This window comes from Oxyura jamaicensis (assembly GCF_011077185.1).
Source record: "Oxyura jamaicensis isolate SHBP4307 breed ruddy duck chromosome 24 unlocalized genomic scaffold, BPBGC_Ojam_1.0 oxy24_random_OJ61849, whole genome shotgun sequence".
Lineage (NCBI taxonomy): Eukaryota > Metazoa > Chordata > Aves > Anseriformes > Anatidae > Oxyura > Oxyura jamaicensis.
Genome location: NW_023304671.1, coordinates 1 through 8636, shown reverse-complemented (window position 1 = coordinate 8636; position 8636 = coordinate 1). Strand labels below are relative to the sequence as shown.

The 8636-nt window shown below is 54.9% G+C and overlaps 1 protein-coding gene across 1 annotated transcript; it reads left to right on the top strand.

Annotated features, from left to right (window-relative positions):
• The first annotated feature begins 6 nt into the window (after nt 1-6).
• On the top strand, nt 7-7443 carry PAFAH1B2 (platelet activating factor acetylhydrolase 1b catalytic subunit 2). Its single transcript, XM_035312913.1, has 6 exons — nt 7-32; nt 537-624; nt 1208-1297; nt 2157-2273; nt 3194-3316; nt 3915-7443. The coding sequence occupies exons 1-6, from the start codon at nt 13-15 to the stop codon at nt 4191-4193; spliced, it is 717 nt and encodes a 238-aa protein (XP_035168804.1). The 5' UTR covers nt 7-12; the 3' UTR covers nt 4194-7443.
• The last annotated feature ends 1193 nt before the right edge of the window (nt 7444-8636 follow it).

The following is an 8636-nucleotide window of genomic DNA, read 5'->3' as shown; positions in this document are numbered from 1 at the left end:
CGGCCGAGCGCCATGGAGTCGCGGGGGGAGCCGTGAGTGCGGGGCGGCGGCGGGGCCCGCTCCGCGTCCTCTCCGCGCCCCGGGGGGCGCCGCCCCGGTCCCCGCAGCGCCGGTGGATGCCGGCGGCGGGGCCCGGCCTCGCCCCGCGGCCTGGCGCTGCTCCCGAGGCCGCCTCACGCCGTGCGTGCGGGCCCCATTGGGGCTCGGGCCCGCCCGGCCGGGCTGGGAGCCCCCAGAATTGCCCCGTTTTGCCCCAGAAACCATCCCCGCTTTGTCCTTGGGAACGCCCCTCGGCCCCGAGGTGGCACCGGGGCTCCCCGCGCAGCCGGGCAGTCCTGTCTGCAGCGCAACGCCCTTCGCTGTCATTTAACGCCTTACGTGCCCGCGAACGGTCACGGATCCCCGTTAAACGGTCACGGTTCGGGCGTTGTACACGTCGGGAAGCGCCCTGGGTTTCTGTTTGTTTTATTTTATTTTTGGTTTTTGTTCCCGGGGCCAGCACTGAGCGCAGCCCATCTGCCCTCTTCTCTCTGCAGGAACCGGATGAGCCACGGGGACTCGAACCCAGCAGCCGTCCCGCACGCCGCCGAGGACATCCAGGGGGACGACCGGTGGATGTCGCAGGTACGGCGGGGCGGGAGCTGCCCGGGGAGGCGCAGGGCATCTGCGGGCTGGGGGCGGCTGGATGCCTGCTGCTTGTGTCCTGTCCTGCCTGTCAGGATGAATCCGGGCGATAAGCAGCATCGTTACGTGGCCTTAATGCTACTCCGTGAAAAACCTGTAGGAAATGCTCCGCTTTCCCCCTTAGCGGAGGGAAATCACTGACCTGTTGGTTAAGCAGAGTGCAAAGCAGCGCTCTGCTCCACGGGGATCTTTGCAAGGCGGTGACCGAGCTGAAAGAGCAGAGGCCAAGTGTCTGCACGCCCAGCCTCTCGCTGCAGCACCTCCTCCTGCAGTCGGGGCGGAATGGCCAGAGGATGCTCACAGTGACTGCGTGTGGGCAGCGCCCGGAGCAGGCAAAATGCTGCTCCCGGAGCCAAGAGCTCGTCCCTCGTTGGTTGGTGTAGCTGGGAGGGGCGCCCAGCGGTTTGCGGGTTAGCACAGAGAAAGGAGCGTGCAGGGGGAGCTGCTCAGGCCCTTCCTGCCTCGCAGCAGAGGTGCTGGTGAGGTCAGTCTGAGCTGACACGGTGCTGCTTTCTTTTAACAGCACAATAGATTTGTCTCGGACTGCAAAGACAAGGAGCCCGACGTGCTCTTCGTGGGTGACTCCATGGTGCAGTTGCTGCAGCAGTATGAGGTACTGTTTAACAATGGGGGGGTCACATGGGTTAGAAACCCTAATCCAGCAGGGAATAATCATGCCCGGTCCTGACAACTTCTGTTCCGTTCTGATTCCACTGCTGTCTCTCCTGGGTTACTCTGCCCCGTTTCCTTCATTTCCCAACGCTCGTACAAAGTCTCCCTGGTTTATCTCCGGCTGTTTGCAGTCCTGCTCTGAGGCAATGAGTAACGGCCTCCCCTTGGACACGCGCACACAGCCCTTCGCTCCTGCCTTGGACCTCTGGTTCCAAACTCCCCAGGGTGAAATCTCTGTAGGTGTGTCTTGGCCGGAGCACGTTTAACCCTCGGCGTGCTGCGTGCGTGGGAAGTTTGCACGGCACTGACCAGGCTTTACGCGTTTCCTTCATCCCTAGAACTTTGCTGGAGCAAAGTAAGAGTTTTGCTGCTCCACGGTGGCAGTAACTGAGTAACTTTGTTCAGCAAGAGCTGCTTCCAGTGTGCTTCAGGGTTTTTGGTTCTGCCCCCTGGCAATAGAAGGGATCTGTTCAGCTCCTAGATGCCTTCAGGAGTCATGTAATTAACTGAGGTAGGGACACCGTGGTCTACAGCAGCTCAGCGCTCTGTTCCTGACACCACATAGCTGTTCAAGAGAACTTCCCCTTCCTTTGTGCCAGGACTGAGTGAACACCAGCAATTCCACCTCTTCTGGACCTTGGAGTAAAGCCCTGTCCTGTGCTTAAATGCCATTTCTGGAAGTGAGTTTTGGGGTATCTCACTGCTCCTTTCAGTGTCGCGGACGGCATCGCGTGTCTGTGCGGTATCTCTTTCACGATCAGGCTGCTCCTCTGAAGTAGGAAACTGGTCTCTGCTTGCAGATATGGCGAGAGCTCTTCTCACCACTTCATGCACTGAATTTTGGGATTGGTGGGGACACCACCGGCCACGTTCTATGGAGACTGAAGAACGGTGAACTGGAGAACATTAAACCGAAGGTATGGCCAGGAAGCAGGGCAGCCTTGCGCTGACTCAGAGGAGACGTTGGCAGTGCACAACCAGGGAGCTGTTAACTCCTAAGAGACCTTTTTGTTTGAACAGCTGTTGGCACCAGGCATGCATAAAGCGCTGAAATGTGTCTGGGAACAGGCTGTGCTTCCGTACACGCGGTTTTCACTGCTGAGTGTGCAAATACAAGAGGACGCCTTCAGGAGAGGTGGCCCTACGGTCACAGCGCAGGTGGTGGTCAGCCCTGTGATGTGCTATCCCTAGCTGCAGGCTGGAGTTGCAGCGTGTCTCAGGCCTGAGTATTCTCAGCCTCTAGACGGGGATGGTGAAATCTTTGATAGAAGGCCGGCAAAGATGTTCAGCACGCGTAGCGAAGCTGCAGCCCTGTCACAAACTCCTTTACCACCGAACGGCCCGCCAAGGTGCTGGGCTGCGAGGCAGTGTTCAGGGTGTGCCCCGGTAGGAAGGCAGCATCACTCTCATTTCTGTTATTTAACAGCATTTCATCTTTCCTTAAAGGAGCTGAGCTGCACGATTGTCCCTGTCCTGAGGGAGCTCGTGCTGTGTAAATGTCATTGCTTCAACCAGTGCAGGCTCCTGCAGCGTGCTGGCTGAGAGGCTCTGTGGGATGGGGTGGGCTCGGGCATCTCCTAGGCTGAACAGGAAACCTTCATTAATCCCGGTTTGTCTGTGCTGAGGGGCAAATACCCTGGTTGGTACCGAGGCTTGGGAGATGCTATTCAAAAGTCAGCGTACCTGACAGCTGAAGACCTCGTGCATTGTGGGTTTATACTTAGGCATTCTTAACCGAGCTTTTTGGTCGCAGATGATGTTTATACAGGGGTTTCAGGGTCAGCGAGAGTATTAGAACTTGGTCTGAAAAGGTTGCAAACATTTCTTCTCCTCGTAGGTCATTGTTGTTTGGGTTGGAACAAATAATCACGAAAACACAGCAGAAGAAGTAGCGGGCGGCATCGAGGCTATCGTGCGCCTGATAAATACCCAGCAGCCACAGGCCAAAGTTATTGTACTGGTATGTCTCTTGGAGTGCCGCGAAAACAAGGCGCTGTGAGGAGGCCCTGTGTTCTCTGACCTGCGTCTGGGTGATACTGGGAGTGCTGATGGTGGTGGGGGAGGGCAGTCGCTGCATTTATCTCCTGCTTTGTCCGTGCCTCCCCTGCCTCGCGCGGCTCCGCAGAATTTGCCCGTTCAGCTCCGCCGGAGGTGGCTGCGATGGTTCCCACCAGCAGCATCGCTGTCCCACGTAGTAATTCTGTCGAAGAAACCCTGTGAGGGATAAAAGTGCCCAGATCGGAGCTGGGATTTGGCAGTCCTAGTTTGCCTCTTGTTTTACCAGGTCGGCTGGTGGCTGTCCCATTGAGAAGCTTAGCGGAGGCATTCAGGGCACCGCTGAAAGCTTTTGGAAAGAGCACAAGCTGAGAGCTTTAAAAAAGCAAGCGCCCTGCCAGCTGTGCTTATAGCTCATCTTGTGTTGCATTTAAAATTAGATCTGAGTGGACTGATGGAAGGAATGAGATCCCTCTGTCGTAGAATTCTGAAATGCTGGAAGGATGCTTGAATTGACAGGGAAGTCGTTACCGTATGAAAGCTCATTGCCTCTCTTGTGTCAGGGCCTGCTACCTCGTGGAGAGAAGCCAAACCCTCTGCGGCAGAAGAACGCCAAGGTGAACCATCTGCTAAAAGCCTCGCTCCCCAAGCTGCCCAACGTCCAGCTGCTGGATGTAGACGCCGGCTTCGTGCACTCGGATGGCACCATCTCGTACCACGACATGTTTGATTTCCTGCACCTGACGGGAGGGGGCTACGCCAAGATCTGCAAACCCCTCCACGAACTGATCATGCAGCTGCTGGAGGAGACCCCTGAGGAGAAACGAGCTGCTCTGGCCTGATTAGCTGACGTCAGTGTTAACATCCTCCAGCCCATCAGATCAGTTCTGTCACTGGCACTACAGAATCCTTCTTTCTTAAAGCACTTTCCATTGTAGAATGTTACGGATGCTCGTACCTAGTGTTTTGAGGGGGAAGGCTGATGTTTAACTGGTCTTGTACATACGAGGGCCGGCTTGGTTGGTTTTATTGCAGGAGGAGATTAGCTGGAGAAGAGTTTTACTTTTAAACCATTCCTCATTTAAAATGAGAACAGGACTGTCACTCTGTGCCCCTCTCACGTATTGTTGCTCTGTGGTTGTCCTAGAACCTTTTAGCCTGTCTCTGACAGCCCATACACAGCTCCTGGCTCACCGTTCCTGGCTGTAGGGGTTGTGCTCTGTGTATTAGCCTGTGAACACAAATCGCTTTCCACTTGCTAATAACAGAACAGGTGCATTTTTTCAGTCTCAGTCCCACCTTTTAAGAATATTTTCTTTCTTTCCTTTTTTCTTTTTTTTTCCCGCTGGGGGGTTAAGCGACACGTGTTGCTTTCTCACTCCTTCTTTCTGAAGCAGCATGTAACTGGAATTCTGAAGTGTAACGAAACAAACTGAACGTGTCTGACACTCCCAGGTGCTTGTGCTCTGCCTGTTCCACCATGCCGACCAGCTGGGGCACCCTTCATTCCGTGTGGCTTTCCCCGTGGGCAGTCTCATTCAGGTGCTGCTGGCTGTCCTGTTCTCTGCTCCTGTCTGTGTATGGTGTTGCTGGCTTTTAGCAGTTGTTCAGTTTAGTGTTTTAATTATCCGGTTCATATCACACAAGGTAGTTACTTCCTCGCTACTCTAGAACTGACATTTCATTCCTTCGAGTTGCCTGTGCTACAGGGCTCTTGACAGTGCTGTTCATCGTTCTTTTCTTTTTGTTTTGTTTTTTTTTTTTTTTTTTAAGTATGACTGTTACATCCTTTTTTTTTCTAAAGAAAACCCGTATGAATAACCCCTTTTTGCAAGGCCTAAATCAGTCTGAAGCTTTACAGATTCAAAGGTGTATATTTCTTTATCGCTTCTGTTTTACTTGTATAAACATTTTATTCAAGCAACTACAGCCTCTTACAGTAAAAAGCGAAGCCGAGGTGTAGCCTCTTCCTGCCCTGGACGCGGCTCACCTCCAGGCAAGGGAGCCAGTGCAGCGAGCGCCCTCTTCCAGGGCTGCAAGTAGGTGGGATTTCTTTGTTGTTGTTCTGAGAGCTGGTTATAGTCTGCTAGTGGTGGTATGAAAACAGCCTTTCATCTAAAAGTGAAAGCTTCTCTTTTTCAAAAAGAAACCGTTTTGGACCCTAAGCGCAGAGCCCTAGCCGAGCAGCTAAATACACATGCAAATAAAGTAATTTTAACTCCCGTCCGTTCTTCCTCGGCTTACCTGCCGGAGCGTGGCAGCGCCGTGCTGACACCGCAGCGATTCGCGCTGCCGGAGCTGGCAGAGCTGCCCGCGCAGATCCCTGCAGCTCCTCGGGTGTGAGAGCGATCTGCAGCCAGACGCGCTCCTCCGGGCAGGTAACCGGGAGAGGAACCGACAGCTTTTACAGGGCACTCCGTGCTGTGTGCTTACTGAGGGGTGTTTAGGTGTCCAGGTTGCTTGCTGTGCCCTGCTGCAATGAAAGTACATAGGTACTGTATATAGTCTGTTTGCCCTTTTTTATAATAAAGGGTGCTGGTGTTTAATGCCGTCTATAATCTAGCGTTAAGGAATACTTTATGTCCCCACTACATTCCCCTCTTCCTGTAGATTTGATCATAGCAGGATTTCTGCCTGGATTGCATGCATAGTGTGTGTTTTGTTTCCAGTATATGTGATCTACACACAGATGAAGGAAGGATGAAGCTTTCCAATTCCCCGAAATAAAAGTAAAAAGTGTTGGAGTGCTGTAGTAGAAGAAGGATGATTGTCTCACCCCCACGAACCAGGCCAGGAATGCGCTGTTCCCCAAGCCCCGCGCAGCCTATGCACTCTGTAGCCCTGCTGCCTCGCAGGGCGGGCTTTAGGATAAAGGTGTTCCCGCTTCTGATTAGCTGCTTGCTGGAGAAGCTGGTGTAAGAAAAAGTGTGAAGTGTTGAAAATCCATTGCAGTGGAGGCTCCTTGGGGAAAGGATTTATTGTCCCCCCTCCACACACACACCCCGAGGGAGAAGGGATAAAACGCCCTACCCCCCGGGAGCTTTTCAGCTTCCTAGGCTTTTATAAAAAGGCAGTGTGATAGTTTAATCTATGCACCCCTGCTCCCCTCCGTGCTGTCGCTGCGTTTGGTTAAAGAGACGCTAACCAGGAACGTGTCCTCCAATAAAAAGCTCTAACTTCTCAACCAAGCACCCGTGCAACCGAGGCTGTGTCTGCTGTGAGTCAGCCGCTCTTGGCAGGGCGCTGAGTGGAATGAGAGAGGTCGGGCAGGTTCGTGACTCCTCCGCAACGTGACTGAGGACAGCTCTGCTTAAGCTTGGCTTGCTAAGGTGCCACGCTCTGCTTGGTTCGGTGTTTGCAGCCCTCCTCGGCTACCTTAACCATCACCGATGGGTGCCGATGCTGCACAAGGAAAGAAAGGACAGCTTTTTTTTCTGTGAGACTTCAGCTGTGCTTGGGGCTGTCTAGTAAGGAACTGTCCTGTGCAAAATGGGGATTTTTGTGCGAGGGCAAGCAGGGATTCTGCCTCCTCACTGAGCAAACATAAAAACCGAGTGCCTCACCAAAGGAAGCACAGAAGAGCTTCAGTTGCAGCTTTGGGCGACCGATGTCCCTTGGGTTCGGGGCTGGGCCGGGCTGCCCCAGCCTGGCCAGCATGAATTATTTCATTGTTAATGGTTGGCTGTGACAGAGCTGCCCCTCTGGGGCTTTTTCCTTTTGTAAACAATCCAGTTGCATTTTTCAGTTCTGTGCTGAAGCCTGGTATCTTGTCTGTACAGTGGCCTGCGAGCACTGCCAGTTCCCTATTTATTGCAGCAAGGAGAAAAGATGTGAAAGGACGGAAAGAGCGTCTGGGGACTTGTTGGGGAGGAGGGGGTGACGCTCCCGGCACATGGTGGGGACCTCCGGGAGGCAGCGGCCTCCCCACCTGCTCGGAGGCGCTGCCCTGTGCCTGCTCACTGACTTGAACCTTCCCAGGAAGAAATTGTGATTCTGCTTTGGCAAAAAAAAAAAAAAAAAAAAAAGCATCGACTGGTAGAAGTCACTCTGTCTAGTGCATATGTCAATATAAATGTAAACGTTTCACCCCAACGTGTTCCAGCGTGTGTCTGTGTGTTCCCTGTGTTGGCTGCCTCGTGTGTCCCGTTGTGCCGGGGTCTGCTGGGTCGGGGGGAGCTTCCAAAGAGAAGCCTTTCACCAGGTAAACCCGCAGCGTTCCCTCCTGTGGGCACCTGGAGTCACGCTCGTCTGGGTCCTCACTTCTCATTTAGTATCTGTTCCTATTTCTAGTCTGGTTTTTGTTTGTTCGTGTCTTTTCCTTTCTTTTCCCCCGTTTTAAAGTGATGCAGAATTTAACTTCTCTACCCGAAGCTTTAAATAATGTTCTGGAAGTGAAGGTACCTGGTGTTTTGGCCCTAGACAAGGTATATTAGCTTGCTTTTGATGGCTCTGATTTATTTGTAAGCCTTGACACGAATAGGGAATGTGCATCGCTCCAGCATCGACCTCCGAGTCGTTCCAGCGGAGGCAAGATCTGGCCAGGAGTCGGGCGTGAGCTGCAGCTCTGCTGGCTCTGCCCCGAGCACTCCACCTCTGCCACCGGCCTCAAACTGGAAGCCGTGTGCGACCGAGGAGTGCTGGGAGCCCCTCACCTGTAGAAATAAAGAGCACCGCAGCAAAGCTCCGTGTCCGTGTGTGTGGGGCGGGGACCTGGGGCAGGGGTGGGAGGTTTGGGGGCTGATTGAGGAACGGGGGGTGCTTAGGAACAGAACAATTAGGAAGAGGGGATGTTTAAGAAGAGGATATTTAAAATGGGGAGTATTTAGGAAGGGATGTTTAGGATCTGGGGTGTTTCGGAGCAGCCCCAGCCCCCTGTGCTGTAAGGCCCCGGCTTAAGGGGGAGACCCGGGGCTGCGGCGGTCGGTGCGTGGGTCGGTCTGTGGGTCGGTCTGTGGGTCGGTGCGTGGGTCCGTCCCCGCGCCCGCCCGCCCGAGGGCCCCGCTTCCCCCCGGTGGCTCCGGGGCCGCCCTCGGTCGGCGCCGCCCGCGCGTCACTTCCCCGCCCGGCCCTGACGTCACCGCCGGGACGTGTTTACCGGCGGGCGGCGGCACCGGGACCGCCACCGGGCAGCGCGATCCGCACCGGCACCGAGCACCGCCACCGCCACCCGGGCACCGGCAGCGAGCCCGGGCACCGGCAGCGAACCCCGGCACCGCCTCGCCCCCCGCGCCATGGGGCCGCGCGCCCCGGCGCGCCCCGGCTGACCCCGCCGTGCCCCCCCCCCC

Bases quoted from the DNA above. Each gene is read 5' to 3' on its own strand.
- PAFAH1B2 (XM_035312913.1), top strand. From the start codon at position 13: ATGGAGTCGCGGGGGGAGCC. The intron at 33-536 runs GTGAGTGCGGGG...TTCTCTCTGCAG, and splicing joins ATGGAGTCGCGGGGGGAGCC to GAACCGGATGAGCCACGGGG. The intron at 2,274-3,193 runs GTATGGCCAGGA...TTCTCCTCGTAG, and splicing joins TGGAGAACATTAAACCGAAG to GTCATTGTTGTTTGGGTTGG.